This window comes from Oncorhynchus keta, chromosome 25, assembly GCF_023373465.1.
Source record: "Oncorhynchus keta strain PuntledgeMale-10-30-2019 chromosome 25, Oket_V2, whole genome shotgun sequence".
NCBI lineage: Eukaryota > Metazoa > Chordata > Actinopteri > Salmoniformes > Salmonidae > Oncorhynchus > Oncorhynchus keta.
Genome location: NC_068445.1, coordinates 49,718,708 through 49,743,926, shown reverse-complemented (window position 1 = coordinate 49,743,926; position 25,219 = coordinate 49,718,708). Strand labels below are relative to the sequence as shown.

The window sequence follows — 25,219 nt, the reverse complement described above, 5'->3', positions numbered from 1 at the left end:
ACCCCTTCCATAGCACCACACTCCCCCTAACTAGGATGTCAGGGCACCAAGGAAAATATTCAGATTACAAAGTTATAATTTTCCTAATATAACTTTCAGATATTTTAATATCTAATCATTTAGTCTTCTTATTAATGAATTATGATACTGAATTCCTCGCTGCAGACTAGTAATTAGTAATCAAATCAAATTTAATTTGTCACATACACATGGTTAGCAGATGTTAATGCGAGTGTAGCGAAATGCTTGTGCTTCTAGTTCCGACAATGCAGTAATAACCAACAAGTAATCTAGCTAACAATTCCAAAACTACTACCTTATAGACACAAGTGTAAGGGGATAAAGAATATGTACATAAATATATATGAATGAGTGATGGTACAGAGCGGCATAGGCAAGATACAATAGATGGTATTGAGTGCAGTATATACATATGAGATGAATATGTAAACAAAGTGGCATAGTTAAAGTGGCTAGTGATACATGTATTACATAAAGATGCAGTAGATGGTATCGAGTACAGTATATACATATGAGATGAGTATGTAAACAAAGTGGCTAGTGATACATGTATTACATAAAGATGCAGTAGATGATATAGAGTACAGTATATACATATACATATGAATAATGTAGGGTATGTAAACATTCTATTAGGTAGCATTGTTTAAAGTGGCTAGTGATATATTTTACATCATTTCCCATCAATTCCCATTATTAAAGTGGCTGGAGTTGAGTCAGTGTGTTGGCAGCAGCCACTCAATGTTAGTGGTGGCTGTTTAACAGTCTGATGGCCTTGATAGAAGCTGTTTTTCAGTCTCTCGGTCCCAGCTTTGATGCACCTGTACTGACCTCGCCTTCTGGATGATAGCGGGGTGAACAGGCAGTGGCTCGGGTGGTTGTTGTCCTTGATGATCTTTATGGCCTTCCTGTGACATCGGGTGGTGTAGGTGTCCTGGAGGACAGGTAGTTTGCCCCCGGTGATGCGTTGTGCAGACCTCACTACCCTTTGGAGAGCCTTATGGTTGAGGGCGGAGCAGTTGCCGTACCAGGCGGTGATACAGCCCGACAGGATGCTCTCGATTGTGCATCTGTAGAAGTTTGTGAGTGCTTTTGGTGACAAGCCGAATTTCTTCAGCCTCCTGAGGTTGAAGAGGCGCTGCTGCGCCTTCTTCACGATGCTGTCTGTGTGGGTGGACCAATTCAGTTTGTCTGTGATGTGTACGCCGAGGAACTTAAAACTTACTACCCTCTCCACTACTGTTCCATCGATGTGGATAGGGGGGTGTTCCCTCTGCTGTTTCCTGAAGTCCACAATCATCTCCTTAGTTTTGTTGACGTTGAGTGTGAGGTTATTTTCCTGACACCACACTCCGAGGGCCCTCACCTCCTCCCTGTAGGCCGTCTCGTCGTTGTTGGTAATCAAGCCTACCACTGTTGTGTCGTCCGCAAACTTGATGATTGAGTTGGAGGCGTGCGTGGCCACGCAGTCGTGGGTGAACAGGGAGTACAGGAGAGGGCTCAGAACGCACCCTTGTGGGGCCCCAGTGTTGAGGATCAGCGGGGTGGAGATGTTGTTGCCTACTCTCACCACCTGGGGGCGGCCCGTCAGGAAGTCCAGTACCCAGTTGCACAGGGCGGGGTGGAGACCCAGAGTCTCGAGCTTGGAGGGCACTATGGTGTTAAATGCCGAGCTGTAGTCGATGAACAGCATTCTCACATAGGTATTCCTCTTGTCCAGATGGGTTAGGGCAGTGTGCAGTGTGGTTGAGATTGCATCGTCTGTGGACCTATTTGGGCGGTAAGCAAATTGGAGTGGGTCTAGGGTGTCAGGTAGGGTGGAGGTGATATTGTCCTTGACTAGTCTCTCAAAGCACTTCATGATGACGGAAGTGAGTGCGACGGGGCGGTAGTCGTTTAGCTCAGTTACCTTAGCTTTCTTGGGAACAGGAACAATGAGGTGGCCCTCTTGAAGCATGTGGGAACAACAGACTGGGATAGGGATTGATTGAATATGTCCGTAAACACACCAGCCAGCTGGTCTGCGCATGCTCTGAGGGCGCGGCTGGGGATGCCGTCTGGGCCTGCAGCCTTGCGAGGGTTGAAACTTTTAAATGTTTTCCTCACGTCGGCTGCAGTGAAGGAGAGTCCGCATGTTTTAGTTGCGGGCCGTGTCAGTGCCACTGTATTGTCCTCAAAGCGGGCAAAAAAGTTATTTAGTCTCCCTGGGAGCAAGACATCCTGGCCCGTGACGGGGCTGGTTTTCTTTTTATAATCCGTGATTGACTGTACCCTGCCACATACCTCTTGTGTCTGAGCCGTTGAATTGAGATTCTACTTTGTCTCTATACTGACGCTTAGCTTGTTTGATAGCCTTGCGGAGGGAATAGCTGCACTGTTTGTATTCGGTCATGTTACCAGTCACCTTGCCCTGATTAAAAGCAGTGGTTCGCGCTTTCAGTTTCACGCGAATGCTGCCATCAATCCACGGTTTCTGGTTTGGGAATGTTTTAATCGTTGCTATGGGAACGACATCTTCAACGCACGTTCTAATGAACTCGCTCACCGAATCAACGTATTCGTCAATGTTGTTGTCTGACGCAATACGAAACATATCCCAGTCCACGTGATGGAAGCAGTCTTGAAGTGTGGAATCAGATTGGTCGGACCAGCGTTGAACAGACCTCAGCGCGGGAGCTTCTTGTTTTCGTTTCTGTCTGTAGGCAGGGATCAACAAAATGGAGTCGTGGTCAGCTTTTCCGGAAGGAGAGCGGGGCATGGCCTTATGTGCGTCGCGGAAGTTAGAATAGCAATGATCCAAGGTTTTTCCAGCCCTGGTTGCGCAATCGATATGCTGATAAAATTTAGGGAGTCTTGTTTTCAGATTAGCCTTGTTACAATCCCCAGCTACAATGAATGCAGCCTCCGGATATATGGATTCCAGTTTGCAAAGAGTCTGCTTGGGGGGGAATATATACGGCTGTGATTATAATCGAAGAGAATTCCCTTGGTAGATAATGCGGTCGACATTTGATTGTGAGGAATTCTAAATCAGGTGAACAGAAGGATTTGAGTTCCTGTATGTTGTTGTGGCCACACCACGTCACGTTAACCATGAAGCATATGCCCCCGCCCCTCTTCTTACCAGAAAGATGTTTGTTTCTGTCGGCGCGATGCGTGGAGAAACCAGCTGGCTGCACCAACTCCGATAGCGTCTCTCCAGTGAGCCATGTTTCCGTGAAGCAAAGAACGTTACAGTCTCTGATGTCCCTCTGGAATGCTACCCTTGCTCGGATTTCATCAACCTTGTTGTCAAGAGACTGGACATTGGCGAGAAGAATGCTAGGGAGTGGTGCACGATGTGCCCGTCTCCGGAATCTGACCAGAAGACCGCTTCGTTTCCCCCTTTTACGAAGTCATTTTTTTGGGTCGCCGGCTGGGATCCATTCCGTTGTCCTGGGTGAAAGGCAGAACACAGGATCCGCTTCGCGAAAGTCATATTCTTGGTCGTACTGATGGTGAGTTGACGCTGCTCTTATGTTCAGTAGTTCTTCTCGACTGTATGTAATGAAACCTAAGATGACCTGGGGTACCAATGTAAGAAATAACACGTAAAAAAACTAAAAACTGCATAGTTTCCAAGGAACGCGAAGCGAGGCGGCCATCTCTGTCGGCGCCGGAAGGCACAATCAAAGATTTGTTCTTATTTTGTCGTTATCGATAGTCTAAGAGTTTAACCACGTGGTATGGTTAAAAGATTCAGCAATCTCCCTCTGTGATGAGGTACTGGTCTGGTCTCAAACCTTAGCCCTCTCGTAATTGAGGTAAGCTTGGTCTAAAGATAAATTCCCAAGATGGGGGTTTTATTCGGAACATAGAAAAGGGCTGTTTCATGACGCCAGGTCCTGTCTGTGCCCCTGGGGGCGTGCCAAGGACTTAGTGAAACTTTAAACAGAAATACAATTCTCTCACATTAACATCATTACAAAGCATCACATAATTTCACAAATAGTTTCATCTTTACTCATTCATTTTATACAACAATTAGATGTAAGCCTCATAACTGAGACTCTTGTATAAACAGGGTTATGGTAATGTGGCTGTATTGTCTCTCATGAGTTTCACAAAATTGTACCAATTGGACCAGTTCGTAGCTGGCTACGTCACCGACTTTTTATACATTCTCCAGAACATGAATATTGTTCAGTTATCAAGTTCTGTGAGGTGAAAAAAAGTCCTTTGTTCTCTCTATGAAAACTCACTCTCTCTTATACTCTGGCCATGAGGAGTATTCTCCTCCAGGAATTTATGACCTGCCTAACAGAGCCTGGTGTAGGGAGTATAGAGAGAGGGGGGATGGTGCTCGCTGTACCCAAAGAGGGCAACGTCATGACAAGATCATCCTAACTATCTCGCCCTCCAAATACGCCTCTGCTGTCTTCAAACAGGATCTCAGCGATCACTGCGTCATTGCCTGCATCCGTAATGGGTCCGTCAAACGACCACCCGTCATCACTGTCAAGCGCTCCCTAAAATACCTCAGCGAGCAGGCCTTTCTAATCGACCTGGCCTGGGTATCCTGGAAGGATATTGACCTCATCCCTTCAGTAGAGGATGCCTGGTTATTCTTTAAAAGTGCTTTCCTCACCATATTAAATAACCATGCCCCATTCAAAAAATATAGAACTAAGAACAGACATAGCCCCTGGTTCACTCCTGACTTGACTGCCCTTGACCAGCACAAAAACATCCTGTGGCGTACTGCATTAGCATCGAATATCCCCCGTGATATGTCTCTTTTCAGGGAAATCAGGAACCAATATACACAGGCAGTTAGGAAAGCTAAGGCTAGCTTTTTCAAGCAGAAATTTGCATCCTGTAGCACAAACTCAAAACAGTTCTGGGACACTGTAAACTCCATGGAGAATACGTGCACCTGCTCCCAGCTGCCCACTGCACTGAGGCTAGGAAACACTGTCACCACCGATAAATCCACTGTAATTGAGAATTTCAAGAAGCATTTATCTACGGCTCGCTATGCTTTCCACCTGGCTACCCCTACCCCGATCACCAGCCCTCCACTCCCCACAGCAACTCGCCCAAGCCTCCTCCATTTCTCCTTCACCCAAATCCAGACAGCTGATGTTCTGAAAGAGCTGCAAAATCTGGACACCGACAAATCAGCCGGGCTAGATAATCTGGAACCTCTCTTTCTAAAATTATCTGCCGAAATTGTTGCAACCCCTATCACTAACCTGTTCAACCTCTCTATCGTATCGTCTGAGATTCACAAAGATTGGAATGCTGCCGCGGTCATCCCCATCTTCTAAGGGGGAGACACTCTAGACCCACATTTCTACAGACCTATATCTATCCTACCCTGCCCTTCTAAGGTCTTCGAAAGCCAAGTTAACAAACAGATTACCGACCATTTCGAATCCCACCGTACCTTCTCCGCTATGTAATCTGGTTTCAGAGCTGGTCATGCGTGCACCTCAGCCACACTAAAGGTCCTAAATGATATCACCATTGATAAGAGACATTACTGTGCAGCCGTATTCATCGGCCTGGCCAAGGCTTTTGACTCTGTCAATCACCACATTCTTATCGGCAGACTCACCAGCCTAAATTTCTCAAATGACTGCCTTGCCTGGTTCACCAACTACTTCTCTGATAGAGTTCAGTGTGTAAAATCGGAGGGCCTGTTGTCCGGACCTCTGGCAGTGTCTATGGGGGTGCCACAGGGTTCAATTCTCGGGCCGACTCTCTTCTCAGTATACATCAATGATGTCGCTCTTGCTGCTGGTGATTCTCTGATCCACCTCTACGCAGAAGACACCATTCTGTATAACTCTGGCCCTTCTTTTGACACCGTGTTAACAAACCTCCAGACGAGCTTCAATGCCATACAACTCTCCTTCCATGGCTTCCAACTGCTCTTAATTGCAAGTAAATCTAAATGCATGCTCTTCAAGCGATCGCTGTCCGCACCCACCCGCCCGACCAGCATCACTACTCTGGACGGTTCTGACTTAGAATATGTGGACTACAAATACCTAGGTGTCTGGCTAGACTGTAAACTCTCCTTCCAGACTCACATTAAGCATCTCCTATCCAAAATTAAATCTAGACTCGGCTTCCTTTTTCACAACAAAGCATCCTTCACTCATGCTGCCAAACATACCATTGTAAAACCGACTATCCTACCAATCCTCGACTTCGGCGATGTCATTTACAAAATAGCCTCCAACACTCTACCCAATCAATTGGATGCAGTATATTACAGTGCCATCCGTTTTGTCACCAAAGCCCCATATACTACCCACCACTGCGACCTGTACGCTCTTGTTGGATGGCCCTCGCTTCATACTCGTCGCCAAGCCCACTGGCTCCAAGTCTCTGCTAGGTAAAGTCCCGCCTTATCTCAGCTCGCTGGTCACCATAGCAGCACCCACCCGTAGTATGCGCTCCAGCAGGTATATCTCACTGGTCACACCCAAAGCCAATTCTTCCTTTGGTCACCTTTCCTTCCAGTTCTCTGCTGCCAATGACTGGAACGAACTGCAAAAATCACTGAAACTGGATACTCATATCTCCCTCACTAGCAATAAGCACCAGCTGTCAGAGCAGCTGTCAGAGCAGCTCACAGATCACTGCACCTGTACATAGCCCATCTGTAAACAGCCCATCCAACTCCCTCATCCCCATACTGTGCTTATTTATCTTGCTCCGTTGCACCCCAGTATCTCTACTTGCACATTCATCTTCTGCATATCTACCATTCCAGTGTTTATTTGATATATTGTAATTACTTTGCCACCATGGCCTATTTATTGACTTACCTCCCTTATCTTACCTCATTTGCACACACTGTATAGAGACTATTTCTTCTGTATTATTGACTGTAAGTTTGTTTATTCCATGTGTAACTCTGTGTTGTTGTATGGGTCGAACTGCTTTTCTTTTTCTTGGCTAGGTCATAGTTGTAAATGAGAACTTGTTCTCAATTGTTCTCAACAAATGTGAATTTAAAAAACTGCCCAGGCATGTTAGAGTTATTTGTAAACTATCTAGCACATGTTAGGTAGGTAGGTAGGTAAGTAAGCTAAGGTAGGTACATTTTAGCACATTTTAGCTGGTTAGCCTATCTAAATCTTGTAAATATCATGGCCAGATTATGTGCCCAGGGGCCTCAACCCAAAGGAAGCCGCCATTGATTTTGTTGAGTCACCCATGTATCATATGAACACACATAAGACATGGCAATACAATTGGATTTGATTTAACCAGAATGTGTTGAATTTCAGGAAAATAGCTTTAAAACTTCAAAATGTTCTCTCGGCCCATGGCAAAATGTGTAGAAGCGGTGTGAACAGTTTGGGGTCGGCATGGGCCGTGGGGTGGGTTTTTTGTTGATACATTTTGTTGATAAATATCCATCCGGACCTTTTACCACACACACACAGGACATTTGTGTGACTGAACTTTCTCAAATAGTATTTAAGTACCCCTGCACTACCTGATAGTAGATATGTTTGTGTAATTTCAGAAAATGTATAATGTTGATTGTGTATGTTTCTCCCCTCTCCCCAGCCCCTCTAACGGCGGTGGGGACTGTCCCGGGGTGAATTATGAGTACCAGCTGTGTAACACCGAGGACTGCCCCAAACACTTTGAGGACTTCAGGGCCCAGCAGTGCCAGCTACGCAACTCCCACTTTGAGTTCCAGAACACCAAACACCACTGGCTGCCCTATGAGCACCCTGACTGTGAGTAGTGTATTCACGGTTAGAAAAAAGCATTGGGAAAAGGGTTCTTCAGCTATCCCTATAGGAGAACACTTTTTGGTTCCAGGTAGAATTATTTTTTTTGCCAGCCATGGAGCACCACTGTGCCTCAACGTGCCCTATTAGCCGGCCATGGAGCACCACTGTGCCTCAACGTGCCCTATTAGCCAGCCACGGAGCACCACTGTGCCTCAACGTGCCCTATTAGCCAGCCACGGAGCACCACTGTGCCTCAACGTGCCCTATTAGCCAGTGATGAAGCACCACTGTCTCAACATGCCCTATTAGCCAGCCACGGAGCACCACTGTGCCTCAACGTGCCCTATTAGCCAGCCACGGAGCACCACTGTGCCTCAACGTGCCCTATTAGCCAGCCACGGAGCACCACTGTTCCTCAACTGCCATATTAGCCAGTGATGGAGCACCACTGTCTCAACTGCCCTATTAGCCAGCCACGGAGCACCACTGTGCCTCAACGTGCCCTATTAGCCAGTGATGAAGCACCACTGTCTCAACATGCCCTATTAGCCAGCCACGGAGCACCACTGTGCCTCAACGTGCCCTATTAGCCAGCCACGGAGCACCACTGTGCCTCAACGTGCCCTATTAGCCAGCCACGGAGCACCACTGTGCCTCAACGTGCCCTATTAGCCAGCCACGGAGCACCACTGTGTCTCAACATGCCCTATTAGCCAGCCACGGAGCACCACTGGGCCTCAACGTGCCCTATTAGCCAGCCACGGAGCACCACTGTCTCAACTGCCCTATTAGCCAGCCACGGAGCACCACTGTGTCTCAACATGCCCTATTAGCCAGCCACGGAGCACCACTGTGCCTCAACATGCCCTATTAGCCAGCCACGGAGCACCACTGTGCCTCAACGTGCCCTATTAGCCAGCTACGGAGCACCACTGTGCCTCAACGTGCCCTATTAGCCAGCCACGGAGCACCACTGTTCCTCAACGTGCCCTATTAGCCAGTGATGGAGCACCACTGTGCCTCAACGTGCCCTATTAGCCAGCCACGGAGCACCACTGTGCCTCAACGTGCCCTATTAGCCAGCCACGGAGCACCACTGTGCCTCAACGTGCCCTATTAGCCAGCCACGGAGCAGCACTGTTCCTCATCTGCCCTATTAGCCAGCCACGGAGCACCACTGTTCCTCAACGTGCCCTATTAGCCAGCCACGGAGCACCACTGTTCCTCAACGTGCCCTATTAGCCAGCCACGGAGCACCACTGTGCCTCAACGTGCCCTATTAGCCAGCCACGGAGCACCACTGTTCCTCAACGTGCCCTATTAGCCAGCCACGGAGCACCACTGTTCCTCAACGTGCCCTATTAGCCAGCCACGGAGCACCACTGTTCCTCAACGTGCCCTATTAGCCAGCCACGGAGCACCACTGTTCCTCAACGTGCCCTATTAGTCAGCCACAGAGCACCACTGTTCCTCAACGTGCCCTATTAGTCAGCCACAGAGCACCACTGTGCCTCAACGTGCCCTATTAGCCAGCCACGGAGCACCACTGTGCCTCAACGTGCCCTATTAGCCAGCCACAGAGCACCACTGTTCCTCAACGTGCCCTATTAGCCAGCCACGGAGCACCACTGTTCCTCAACTGCCCTATTAGCCAGCCACAGAGCACCACTGTGCCTCAACGTGCCCTATTAGCCAGCCACGGAGCATCACTGTTCCTCAACGTGCCCTATTAGCCAGCCACGGAGCACCACTGTGCCTCAACGTGCCCTATTAGCCAGCCACGGAGCACCACTGTTCCTTAACGTGCCCTATTAGCAAGCCACGGAGCACCACTGTTCCTCAACGTGCCCTATTAGCCAGCCACGGAGCACCACTGTTCCTCAACTGCCCTATTAGCCAGCCACAGAGCACCACTGTTCCTCAACTGCCCTATTAGCCAGCCACAGAGCACCACTGTTCCTCAACGTGCCCTATTAGCCAGCCACGGAGCACCACTGTGCCTCAACGTGCCCTATTAGCCAACCACGGAACTCCACCTTGCCTCAACGTGCCCTATTAGCCAGTGATGGGGCACCACTGTGTCTCAACATGCCCTATTAGCCAGCCACGGAGCACCACTGTGCCTCAACGTGCCCTATTAGCCAGTGATGGAGCACCACTGTGTCTCAACATGCCCTATTAGCCAGCCACGGAGCACCACTGTGCCTCAACGTGCCCTATTAGCCAACCACGGAGCACCACTGTGCCTCAACGTGCCCTATTAGCCAGCCACGGAGCACCACTGTGCCTCAACGTGCCCTATTAGCCAGCCACGGAGCACCACTGTGCCTCAACGTGCCCTATTAGCCAGCCACGGAGCACCACTGTGCCTCAATGTGCCCTATTAGCCAGCCACGGAACTCCACTGTGCCTCAACGTGCCCTATTAGCCAGCGATGGAGCACCACTGTGCCTCAACGTGCCCTATTAGCCAGCCACGGAGCACCACTGTGCCTCAACGTGCCCTATTAGCCAGCCACGGAGCACCACTGTGCCTCAAAGTGCCATATTAGCCAGCCACGGAATTCCACTGTGCCTCAACGTGCCCTATTAGCCAGCGATGGAGCACCACTGTGCCTCAACGTGCCCTATTAGCCAGCCACGGAGCACCACTGTGCCTCAACGTGCCCTATTAGCCAGCGATGGAGCACCACTATGCCTCAACGTGCCCAATTAGCCAGCCACGGAGCACCACTGGGCCTCAACGTGCCCTACTAGGCAGCCACGAGCACCACTGTGCCTCAACGTGCCCTATTAGCCAGCGATGGAGCACCACTGTGCCTCAACGTGCCCTATTAGCCAGCCACGGAGCACCACTGTGCCTCAACGTGCCCTATTAGCCAGCCACGGAGCACCACTGTGCCTCAACGTGCCCTATTAGCCAGTGATGAAGCACCACTGTCTCAACTGCCCTATTAGCCAGCCACGGAGCACCACTGTGCCTCAACGTGCCCTATTAGCCAGCCACGGAGCACCACTGTGCCTCAACGTGCCCTATTAGCCAGCCACGGAGCACCACTGTTCCTCAACTGCCATATTAGCCAGTGATGGAGCACCACTGTGCCTCAACGTGCCCTATTAGCCAGTGATGAAGCACCACTGTCTCAACTGCCCTATTAGCCAGCCACGGAGCACCACTGTGCCTCAACGTGCCCTATTAGCCAGCCACGGAGCACCACTGTGCCTCAACGTGCCCTATTAGCCAGCCACGGAGCACCACTGTGCCTCAACGTGCCCTATTAGCCAGCCACGGAGCACCACTGTTCCTCAACTGCCATATTAGCCAGTGATGGAGCACCACTGTGCCTCAACGTGCCCTATTAGCCAGTGATGAAGCACCACTGTCTCAACTGCCCTATTAGCCAGCCACGGAGCACCACTGTGCCTCAACGTGCCCTATTAGCCAGCCACGGAGCACCACTGTGCCTCAACGTGCCCTATTAGCCAGCCACGGAGCACCACTGTTCCTCAACTGCCATATTAGCCAGTGATGGAGCACCACTGTGCCTCAACGTGCCCTATTAGCCAGTGATGAAGCACCACTGTCTCAACTGCCCTATTAGCCAGCCACGGAGCACCACTGTGCCTCAACGTGCCCTATTAGCCAGCCACGGAGCACCACTGTGCCTCAACGTGCCCTATTAGCCAGCCACGGAGCACCACTGTGCCTCAACGTGCCCTATTAGCCAGCCACGGAGCACCACTGTGTCTCAACATGCCCTATTAGCCAGCCACGGAGCACCACTGGGCCTCAACGTGCCCTATTAGCCAGCCACGGAGCACCACTGTCTCAACTGCCCTATTAGCCAGCCACGGAGCACCACTGTGTCTCAACATGCCCTATTAGCCAGCCACGGAGCACCACTGTGCCTCAACATGCCCTATTAGCCAGCCACGGAGCACCACTGTGCCTCAACGTGCCCTATTAGCCAGCTACGGAGCACCACTGTGCCTCAACGTGCCCTATTAGCCAACCACGGAGCACCACTGTGCCTCAACGTGCCCTATTAGCCAGCCACGGAGCACCACTGTTCCTCAACGTGCTCAACGTGCCCTATTAGCCAGCCACGGAGCACCACTGTTCCTCAACGTGCCCTATTAGTCAGCCACAGAGCACCACTGTGCCTCAACGTGCCCTATTAGCCAGCCACGGAGCACCACTGTTCCTCAACGTGCCCTATTAGCCAGCCACGGAGCACCACTGTTCCTCAACGTGCCCTATTAGTCAGCCACAGAGCACCACTGTTCCTCAACGTGCCCTATTAGTCAGCCACAGAGCACCACTGTGCCTCAACGTGCCCTATTAGCCAGCCACGGAGCACCACTGTGCCTCAACGTGCCCTATTAGCCAGCCACAGAGCACCACTGTTCCTCAACGTGCCCTATTAGCCAGCCACGGAGCACCACTGTTCCTCAACTGCCCTATTAGCCAGCCACAGAGCACCACTGTGCCTCAACGTGCCCTATTAGCCAGCCACGGAGCACCACTGTTCCTCAACGTGCCCTATTAGCCAGCCACGGAGCACCACTGTGCCTCAACGTGCCCTATTAGCCAGCCACGGAGCACCACTGTTCCTTAACGTGCCCTATTAGCAAGCCACGGAGCACCACTGTTCCTCAACGTGCCCTATTAGCCAGCCACGGAGCACCACTGTTCCTCAACTGCCCTATTAGCCAGCCACAGAGCACCACTGTTCCTCAACTGCCCTATTAGCCAGCCACAGAGCACCACTGTTCCTCAACGTGCCCTATTAGCCAGCCACGGAGCACCACTGTGCCTCAACGTGCCCTATTAGCCAACCACGGAACTCCACCTTGCCTCAACGTGCCCTATTAGCCAGTGATGGGGCACCACTGTGTCTCAACATGCCCTATTAGCCAGCCACGGAGCACCACTGTGCCTCAACGTGCCCTATTAGCCAGTGATGGAGCACCACTGTGTCTCAACATGCCCTATTAGCCAGCCACGGAGCACCACTGTGCCTCAAAGTGCCCTATTAGCCAACCACGGAGCACCACTGTGCCTCAACGTGCCCTATTAGCCAGCCACGGAGCACCACTGTGCCTCAACGTGCCCTATTAGCCAGCCACGGAGCACCACTGTGCCTCAACGTGCCCTATTAGCCAGCCACGGAGCACCACTGTGCCTCAATGTGCCCTATTAGCCAGCCACGGAACTCCACTGTGCCTCAACGTGCCCTATTAGCCAGCGATGGAGCACCACTGTGCCTCAACGTGCCCTATTAGCCAGCCACGGAGCACCACTGTGCCTCAACGTGCCCTATTAGCCAGCCACGGAGCACCACTGTGCCTCAACGTGCCCTATTAGCCAGCCACGGAGCACCACTGTGCCTCAAAGTGCCATATTAGCCAGCCACGGAATTCCACTGTGCCTCAACGTGCCCTATTAGCCAGCGATGGAGCACCACTGTGCCTCAACGTGCCCTATTAGCCAGCCACGGAGCACCACTGTGCCTCAACGTGCCCTATTAGCCAGCGATGGAGCACCACTATGCCTCAACGTGCCCAATTAGCCAGCCACGGAGCACCACTGGGCCTCAACGTGCCCTACTAGGCAGCCACGAGCACCACTGTGCCTCAACGTGCCCTATTAGCCAGCGATGGAGCACCACTGTGCCTCAACATGCCCTATTCTCCACGGAGCACCACTGTGCCTCAACGTGCCCTATTAGCCAGCGATGGAGCACCACTGTGCCTCAACGTGCCCTATTAGTCAGCCACGGAGCACCACTGTGCCTCAACGTGCCCTATTAGCCAGCTACGGAGCACCACTGTGCCTCAACGTGCCCTATTAGCCAGCCACGGAGCACCACTGTGCCTCAACGTGCCCTATTAGCCAGCGATGGAGCACCACTGGGCCTCAACGTGCCCTATTAGCCAGCCACGGAGCACCACTGTTCCTCAACGTGCCCTATTAGTCAGCCACGGAGCACCACTGTGCCTCAACGTGCCCTATTAGCCAGCCACGGAGCACCACTGTGCCTCAAAGTGCCCTATTAGCCAGCCACGGAGCACCACTGTGCCTCAACGTGCCCTACTAGGCAGCCACGAGCACCACTGTGCCTCAATGTGCCCTACTAGGCAGCCACGAGCACCACTGTGCCTCAACGTGCCCTATTAGCCAGCGATGGAGCACCACTGTGCCTCAACTTGCCCTATTAGCCAGCCACGGAGCACCACTGTTCCTCAACGTGCCCTATTAGCCAGCCACGGAGCACCACTGTGCCTCAACGTGCCCTACTAGCCAGCGATGGAGCACCACTGTGCCTCAACATGCCCTATTAGCCAGCCACAGAGCACCACTGTGCCTCAACGTGCCCTATTAGCCAGCCACGGAGCACCACTGTGCCTCAACATGCCCTATTAGCCAGCCACAGAGCACCACTGTGCCTCAACGTGCCCTATTAGCCAGTGATGGAGCACCACTGTGCCTCAACGTGCCCTATTAGCCAGCCACGGAACTCCACTGTGCCTCAACATGCTTTTTATTTTGTTTTATTTGTACTTAACCTTTATTTAACTTGATTTAGATTGCATCAAATCAAATTTGATGGGTTACATACACATATTTAGCAGATGTTATGACGGGTGTATTGAAATGCTTGTGTTCCTAGCTCCAAAAGTGGAGTAGTATCTAACAATTCACAACAATACACACATCTCAACGTAAAATAATAGAATTAGGAAATTTAGCAATGTCGGAGTGGCATTGACTAAAATACAGTAGAATAGCATACAGTATATACATATGAGATGATTAAAGTGGCCAGTGATTCTATGTCTATGTAAATATGGCAGCAGCCTCAAAGGTGCATTGTTGAGTAACCAGGTTTTAGCCGGCTAGTAATGGCTGTTGAACAGTCTGATAGCCTTGAGATAAAAGCTGTTTTTATTTTTTTTAAAGCCCGACAGGATGCTCTCAATAGTGCATCTGTAAAAGTTTGTGAGAGTTTTAGTTGCCAAGTCAGCTGTACTGTGTTTCAGCCAATAAGAGGTGCCACCTGTACTGCCAGTCGAAGGAGACTGCTGACGTGGCGTACATGAAGCAGCTGGTGCATGATGGGACACGCTGCTCCTACAAAGACCCCTACAGCATCTGTGTCAGAGGAGAGTGTGTGGTGAGTAACCTAACTCTAACCTAATGTTACCTAACCTAATCTTAACCTAACCCAACTATATCAGGGGAGAGTGTTAGGTGAGTAACCTAGCCTTAACCTAACCCAAACCTAACCCTACAGCATCTGTCAGGGGAGTGCCTTGAGTTGACTACCCCTCTGTGTTACTATTATTAGTATTATTCTTTTTAATTGAACCTTTATTTAACTAGGCAAGTCAGTTAAGAACAAATTCTTATTTACAATGACGGTCTACCTCGGCCAAACCCGGAACGACGCCGGGCCAGTTGTGTGCCACCCTGTGGGACTCCCAATCACGGCCAGATATGATGCAGCCTGGATTTGAATCAGGGACTGTAGTGACACCTCTTGCACTGAGATGCAGTGCCTTAAACCGCTGCGCCCCTCTGGAGCCCCCCAAACATATTGTGTTAGGGGAGAGTGTGGTGATATTCTGGACAAACATTGACAGTGAATGTTCTGAAATATGAATGCTCAAGAAGGTTACAGGTAAAAGGTAGCAGAGTATCAGATGAATGTTGAAGATAAAATCATGTATTTGAAGTGAAAGAACCAGCTTAATGTCTCTCCTTCAGAATTAGTCTGCATCTTTCCTGAATGTCATGTTTTGCCACTAGCTAATCAAGGGTTTAAACTACAGCTTCAAGCTTGTTACAAATATCACTCCTGATTTCCCAAAAACAGACTTGACGGATCTTGCTTTTCTGTGTGGTTCTGTCTTCCAGAAAGTTGGCTGCGACAAAGAGATCGGTTCCAACAAGGTGGAGGATAAGTGTGGAGTGTGTGGTGGGGACAATTCTCACTGTCGTACCATCAAGGGAACCTTCACCCGCACCCCCAAGAAAGCTGGTAGGGGACACATAACACTGCAACACACATCCACATCAGTCCATCACCTAGCAACAGTCCTCTCACTGTGTCCATCACCTAGCAACAGTCCTCTCACTGTGTCCATCACCTAGCAACAGTCATTTCACTGTGTCCATCACCTAGCAACAGTCAGTTTTTGATTTGTTAAAAAAGTTTGAAATATCCAATAAATGTCGTTCCACTTCATGATTGTGTCCCGCTTGTTGTTGATTCTTCACAAAAAATACAGTTTTATATCTTTATGTTTGAAGCCTGAAATGTGGCAAAAGGTCGCAAAGTTCAAGGGGGCCGAATACTTTTGCAAGGCACTGTATATAGCTGATGGTGGTATTGATGGTGGTGTTGGTTATGATGATATTGATGAAAGTGATGGTGGTGGTGGTGATGGTATGGATGATTGTGATGTTGATAGTGATGATGGTATTGTTGATAGTGATGGTATTGATGGTATTGATGATAGTGATGGTATTGATGGTATTGATGATAGTGATGGTATTGATGGTATTGATGATAGTGATGGTATTGATGGTATTGATGATAGTGATGGTATTGATGATAGTGATGGTATTGATGGTATTGATGTAGGTATTGATGGTATTGATGGTATTGATGATAGTGATGGTATTGATGATAGTGATGGTATTGATGGTATTGATGATAGTGATGGTATTGATGGTATTGATGATAGTGATGGTATTGATGATAGTGATGGTATTGATGGTATTGATGATAGTGATGGTATTGATGGTATTGATGATAGTGATGGTATTGATGATAGTGATGGTATTGATGGTATTGATGGTATTGATGGTATTGATGGTATTGATGTAGGTATTGATGATAGTGATGGTATTGATGGTATTGATGTAGGTATTGATGATAGTGATGGTATTGATGATAGTGATGGTATTGATGGTATTGATGGTATTGATGGTATTGATGATAGTGATGGTATTGATGATAGTGATGGTATTGATGGTATTGATGATAGTGATGGTATTGATGATAGTGATGGTATTGATGGTATTGATGGTATTGATGTAGGTATTGATGATAGTGATGGTATTGATGATAGTGATGGTGATGCTGGTATTGATGTAGGTATTGATGATAGTGATGGTATTGATGGTATTGATGGTATTGATGGTAGTGATGGTATTGATGATAGTGATGGTATTGATGATAGTGATGGTATTGATGATAGTGATGGTATTGATGGTATTGATGGTATTGATGTAGGTATTGATGTAGGTATTGATGATAGTGATGGTATTGATGATAGTGATGGTATTGATGATAGTGATGGTATTGATGGTATTGATGGTATTGATGTAGGTATTGATGATAGTGATGGTATTGATGGTATTGATGATAGTGATGGTATTGATGGTATTGATGGTATTGATGGTATTGATGTAGGTATTGATGATAGTGATGGTATTGATGGTATTGATGGTATTGATGGTATTGATGTAGGTAGTGATGATAGTGATGGTATTGATGATAGTGATGGTATTGATGGTATTGATGGTATTGATGTAGGTATTGATGATAGTGATGGTATTGATGATAGTGATGGTATTGATGGTATTGATGGTATTGATGGTATTGATGATAGTGATGATAGTGATGGTATTGATGGTATTGATGGTATTGATGGTATTGATGGTATTGATGGTATTGATGTGGTATTGATGATAGTGATGGTATTGATGGTATTGATGGTATTGATGGTATTGATGATAGTGATGATAGTGATGGTATTGATGGTATTGATGTAGGTATTGATGATAGTGATGGTATTGATGGTATTGATGGTATTGATGGTATTGATGATAGTGATGATAGTGATGGTATTGATGGTATTGATGATATTGATGGTATTGATGGTATTGATGGTATTGATGGTATTGATGGTATTGATGGTATTGATGATAGTGATGGTATTGATGGTATTGATGGTATTGATGGTATTGATGGTATTGATGATAGTGATGGTATTGATGATAGTGATGGTATTGATGGTATTGATGGTATTGATGATAGTGATGGTATTGATGGTATTGATGGTATTGATGATAGTGATGGTATTGATGATAGTGATGGTATTGATGGTATTGATGGTATTGATGGTATTGATGGTATTGATGGTATTGATGATAGTGATGGTATTGATGGTATTGATGGTATTGATGGTATTGATGATAGTGATGGTATTGATGATAGTGATGGTATTGATGGTATTGATGGTATTGATGATAGTGATGGTATTGATGATAGTGATGGTATTGATGGTATTGATGGTATTGATGATAGTGATGGTATTGATGATAGTGATGGTATTGATGATAGTGATGGTATTGATGATAGTGATGGTATTGATGGTATTGATGGTATTGATGATAGTGATGGTATTGATGATAGTGATGGTATTGATGGTATTGATGGTATTGATGATAGTGATGGTATTGATGGTATTGATGTAGGTATTGATGATAGTGATGGTATTGATGGTATTGATGATAGTGATGGTATTGATGGTATTGATGGTATTGATGATAGTGATGGTATTGATGGTAGTGATGGTATTGATGGTATTGATGGTATTGATGTAGGTATTGATGGTATTGATGGTATTGATGGTATTGATGGTATTGATGGTATTGATGGTATTGATGTAGGTATTGATGATAGTGATGGTATTGATGGTATTGATGGTATTGATGGTATTGATGTAGGTATTGATGATAGTGATGGTATTGATGATAGTGATGGTATTGATGATAGTGATGGTATTGATGGTATTGATGGTATTGATGGTATTGATGTAGGTATTGATGATAGTGATGGTATTGATGGTATTGATGATAGTGATGGTATTGATGGTATTGATGGTATTGATGATAGTGATGGTATTGATGATAGTGATGGTATTGATGATAGTGATGGTATTGATGGTATTGATGGTATTGATGGTATTGATGGTATTGATGATAGTGATGGTATTGATGGTATTGATGGTATTGATGATAGTGATGGTATTGATGATAGTGATGGTATTGATGATAGTGATGGTATTGATGATAGTGATGGTATTGATGGTATTGATGGTATTGATGGTATTGATGTAGGTATTGATGGTATTGATGGTATTGATGGTATTGATGGTATTGATGTAGGTATTGATGATAGTGATGGTATTGATGGTATTGATGGTATTGATGATAGTGATGGTATTGATGATAGTGATGGTATTGATGGTATTGATGGTATTGATGGTATTGATGATAGTGATGGTATTGATGGTATTGATGGTATTGATGGTATTGATGGTATTGATGGTATTGATGATAGTGATGGTATTGATGATAGTGATGGTATTGATGGTATTGATGATAGTGATGGTATTGATGATAGTGATGGTATTGATGGTATTGAGGGTATTGATGGTATTGATGTAGGTATTGATGGTATTGATGGTATTGATGGTATTGATGTAGGTATTGATGATAGTGATGGTATTGATGGTATTGATGGTATTGATGATAGTGATGGTATTGATGATAGTGATGGTATTGATGGTATTGATGGTATTGATGGTATTGATGATAGTGATGGTATTGATGGTATTGATGTAGGTATTGATGATAGTGATGGTATTGTTGATAGTGATGGTATTGATGGTATTGATGGTATTGATGTAGGTATTGATGATAGTGATGGTAGTGATGGTATTGATGGTATTGATGATAGTGATGGTATTGATGGTATTGATGATAGTGATGGTATTGATGGTATTGATGATAGTGATGGTATTGATGGTATTGATGATAGTGATGGTATTGATGGTATTGATGGTATTGATGTAGGTATTGATGATAGTGATGGTATTGATGATAGTGATGGTATTGATGGTATTGATGATAGTGATGGTATTGATGGTATTGATGATAGTGATGGTATTGATGATAGTGATGGTATTGATGGTATTGATGATAGTGATGGTATTGATGGTATTGATGATAGTGATGGTATTGATGATAGTGATGGTATTGATGGTATTGATGGTATTGATGGTATTGATGTAGGTATTGATGATAGTGATGGTATTGATGGTATTGATGTAGGTATTGATGATAGTGATGGTATTGATGATAGTGATGGTATTGATGGTATTGATGATAGTGATGGTATTGATGATAGTGATGGTATTGATGGTATTGATGATAGTGATGGTATTGATGATAGTGATGGTATTGATGGTATTGATGGTATTGATGTAGGTATTGATGATAGTGATGGTATTGATGATAGTGATGGTGATGCTGGTATTGATGTAGGTATTGATGATAGTGATGGTATTGATGGTATTGATGGTATTGATGGTATTGATGGTATTGATGGTATTGATGATAGTGATGGTATTGATGATAGTGATGGTATTGATGATAGTGATGGTATTGATGGTATTGATGGTATTGATGTAGGTATTGATGTAGGTATTGATGATAGTGATGGTATTGATGATAGTGATGGTATTGATGATAGTGATGGTATTGATGGTATTGATGGTATTGATGGTATTGATGTAGGTATTGATGATAGTGATGGTATTGATGGTATTGATGATAGTGATGGTATTGATGGTATTGATGGTATTGATGGTATTGATGTAGGTATTGATGATAGTGATGGTATTGATGGTATTGATGGTATTGATGGTATTGATGTAGGTAGTGATGATAGTGATGGTATTGATGATAGTGATGGTATTGATGGTATTGATGGTATTGATGTAGGTATTGATGATAGTGATGGTATTGATGATAGTGATGGTATTGATGGTATTGATGGTATTGATGGTATTGATGGTATTGATGATAGTGATGATAGTGATGGTATTGATGGTATTGATGTAGGTATTGATGATAGTGATGGTATTGATGGTATTGATGGTATTGATGGTATTGATGGTATTGATGTAGGTATTGATGATAGTGATGGTATTGATGATAGTGATGGTATTGATGGTATTGATGGTATTGATGGTATTGATGGTAGTGATGATAGTGATGGTATTGATGGTATTGATGTAGGTATTGATGATAGTGATGGTATTGATGGTATTGATGGTATTGATGGTATTGATGATAGTGATGATAGTGATGTAGGTATTGATGTAGGTATTGATGGTATTGATGATAGTGATGGTATTGATGGTATTGATGGTATTGATGGTATTGATGGTAGTGATGGTATTGATGATAGTGATGGTATTGATGGTATTGATGGTATTGATGGTATTGATGATAGTGATGGTATTGATGGTATTGATGGTATTGATGGTATTGATGGTATTGATGATAGTGATGGTATTGATGATAGTGATGGTATTGATGGTATTGATGGTATTGATGATAGTGATGGTATTGATGATAGTGATGGTATTGATGGTATTGATGGTATTGATGATAGTGATGGTATTGATGATAGTGATGGTATTGATGATAGTGATGGTATTGATGGTATTGATGGTATTGATGATAGTGATGGTATTGATGATAGTGATGGTATTGATGGTATTGATGGTATTGATGATAGTGATGGTATTGATGGTATTGATGGTATTGTTGTAGGTATTGATGATAGTGATGGTATTGATGGTATTGATGGTATTGATGTAGGTATTGATGATAGTGATGGTATTGATGGTATTGATGGTATTGATGATAGTGATGGTATTGATGGTATTGATGATAGTGATGGTATTGATGGTATTGATGGTATTGATGGTATTGATGGTAGTGATGGTATTGATGGTATTGATGGTATTGATGTAGGTATTGATGATAGTGATGGTATTGATGGTATTGATGGTATTGATGGTATTGATGTAGGTATTGATGATAGTGATGGTATTGATGGTATTGATGGTATTGATGTAGGTATTGATGATAGTGATGGTATTGATGATAGTGATGGTATTGATGATAGTGATGGTATTGATGGTATTGATGGTATTGATGGTATTGATGTAGGTATTGATGATAGTGATGGTATTGATGGTATTGATGATAGTGATGGTATTGATGGTATTGATGATAGTGATGGTATTGATGATAGTGATGGTATTGATGATAGTGATGGTATTGATGGTATTGATGGTATTGATGGTATTGATGATAGTGATGGTATTGATGGTATTGATGGTATTGATGGTATTGATGATAGTGATGGTATTGATGATAGTGATGGTATTGATGATAGTGATGGTATTGATGATAGTGATGGTATTGATGGTATTGATGGTATTGATGGTATTGATGTAGGTATTGATGGTATTGATGGTATTGATGGTATTGATGTAGGTATTGATGATAGTGATGGTATTGATGGTATTGATGGTATTGATGATAGTGATGGTATTGATGATAGTGATGGTATTGATGGTATTGATGGTATTGATGGTATTGATGGTATTGATGATAGTGATGGTATTGATGGTATTGATGGTATTGATGGTATTGATGATAGTGATGGTATTGATGATAGTGATGGTATTGATGATAGTGATGGTATTGATGATAGTGATGGTATTGATGGTATTGATGGTATTGATGGTATTGATGTAGGTATTGATGGTATTGATGGTATTGATGGTATTGATGGTATTGATGTAGGTATTGATGATAGTGATGGTATTGATGGTATTGATGGTATTGATGATAGTGATGGTATTGATGATAGTGATGGTATTGATGGTATTGATGGTATTGATGGTATTGATGGTATTGATGGTATTGATGATAGTGATGGTATTGATGGTATTGATGTAGGTATTGATGATAGTGATGGTATTGTTGATAGTGATGGTATTGATGGTATTGATGTAGGTATTGATGATAGTGATGGTAGTGATGGTATTGATGGTATTGATGTAGGTATTGATGATAGTGATGGTATTGATGGTATTGATGATAGTGATGGTATTGATGGTATTGATGGTATTGATGGTAGTGATGGTAGTGATGGTATTGATGATAGTGATGGTATTGATGGTATTGATGTAGGTATTGATGATAGTGATGGTATTGATGGTATTGATGGTATTGATGGTATTGATGTAGGTATTGATGGTATTGATGATAGTGATGGTATTGATGGTATTGATGATAGTGATGGTATTGATGGTATTGATGGTATTGATGGTATTGATGGTATTGATGTAGGTATTGATGGTATTGATGGTATTGATGATAGTGATGGTATTGATGGTATTGATGATAGTGATGGTATTGATGGTATTGATGGTATTGATGGTATTGATGATAGTGATGGTATTGATGGTATTGATGATAGTGATGGTATTGATGGTATTGATGATAGTGATGGTATTGATGGTATTGATGTAGGTATTGATGATAGTGATGGTATTGATGGTATTGATGGTATTGATGATAGTGATGGTATTGATGGTATTGATGATAGTGATGGTATTGATGGTATTGATGATAGTGATGGTATTGATGATAGTGATGGTATTGATGGTATTGATGGTATTGATGGTATTGATGGTAGTGATGGTATTGATGATAGTGATGGTATTGATGGTATTGATGGTATTGATGGTATTGATGGTATTGATGTAGGTATTGATGATAGTGATGGTATTGATGGTATTGATGGTATTGATGGTAGTGATGGTATTGATGATAGTGATGGTATTGATGGTATTGATGGTAGTGATGGTATTGATGGTATTGATGGTATTGATGGTATTGATGTAGGTATTGATGATAGTGATGGTATTGATGGTATTGATGGTATTGATGGTAGTGATGGTATTGATGATAGTGATGGTATTGATGGTATTGATGGTATTGATGGTATTGATGGTATTGATGTAGGTATTGATGATAGTGATGGTATTGATGGTATTGATGGTATTGATGATAGTGATGGTATTGATGGTATTGATGGTATTGATGGTATTGATGGTATTGATGATAGTGATGGTATTGATGGTATTGATGATAGTGATGGTATTGATGGTATTGATGATAGTGATGGTATTGATGATAGTGATGGTATTGATGGTATTGATGGTATTGATGATAGTGATGGTATTGATGGTATTGATGGTATTGATGATAGTGATGGTATTGATGGTATTGATGGTATTGATGTAGGTATTGATGATAGTGATGGTATTGATGGTATTGATGGTATTGATGATAGTGATGGTATTGATGATAGTGATGGTATTGATGGTATTGATGGTATTGATGTAGGTATTGATGATAGTGATGGTATTGATGTAGGTATTGATGGTATTGATGATAGTGATGGTATTGATGGTATTGATGGTAGTGATGGTATTGATGATAGTGATGGTATTGATGGTATTGATGGTATTGATGGTATTGATGGTATTGATGATAGTGATGGTATTGATGATAGTGATGGTATTGATGGTATTGATGGTATTGATGTAGGTATTGATGGTATTGATGATAGTGATGGTATTGATGGTATTGATGGTAGTGATGGTATTGATGATAGTGATGGTATTGATGGTATTGATGGTATTGATGGTATTGATGGTATTGATGTAGGTATTGATGATAGTGATGGTATTGATGATAGTGATGGTATTGATGGTATTGATGTAGGTATTGATGATAGTGATGGTATTGATGGTATTGATGTAGGTATTGATGATAGTGATGGTATTGATGGTATTGATGGTATTGATGGTATTGATGGTATTGATGTAGGTATTGATGATAGTGATGGTATTGATGATAGTGATGGTATTGATGGTATTGATGTAGGTATTGATGATAGTGATGGTATTGATGGTATTGATGATAGTGATGGTATTGATGGTATTGATGGTATTGATGGTATTGATGTAGGTATTGATGATAGTGATGGTATTGATGGTATTGATGTAGGTATTGATGATAGTGATGGTATTGATGATAGTGATGGTATTGATGGTATTGATGTAGGTATTGATGATAGTGATGGTATTGATGGTATTGATGATAGTGATGGTATTGATGGTATTGATGTAGGTATTGATGATAGTGATGGTATTGATGGTATTGATGTAGGTATTGATGATAGTGATGGTATTGATGGTATTGATGGTAGTGATGGTATTGATGTAGGTAGTGATGGTAGTGATGGTATTGATGGTGATGCTGGTATTGATGTAGGTATTGATGATAGTGATGGTAGTGATGGTATTGATGGTGATGCTGGTGAGACATACTGCAGGGCTTTCCTTCAACACTTCACTAACACATCAAGTTCCTGATGAACTGCTGGTTAGTAGAATGAGGTTTGTTTGAGCAGGGCAGGAACAAAACCCTGCATGAGT

At 44.4% G+C, this 25,219-nt stretch overlaps 1 protein-coding gene across 2 annotated transcripts in view; it reads left to right on the top strand.

Moving 5' to 3' along the window:
• adamts3 (ADAM metallopeptidase with thrombospondin type 1 motif, 3) overlaps nucleotides 1–25,219 on the top strand; it is a 224,615-nt gene that overhangs the window by 133,179 nt on the left and 66,217 nt on the right. For both annotated transcript variants that reach the window (XM_052479894.1, XM_052479893.1), the window contains exons 13-15: nucleotides 7,594–7,769; nucleotides 14,810–14,943; nucleotides 15,687–15,810. In XM_052479894.1, the coding sequence (XP_052335854.1) occupies nucleotides 7,594–7,769; nucleotides 14,810–14,943; nucleotides 15,687–15,810 (434 nt within the window). The remainder of the gene's footprint in view (nucleotides 1–7,593; nucleotides 7,770–14,809; nucleotides 14,944–15,686; nucleotides 15,811–25,219) is intronic.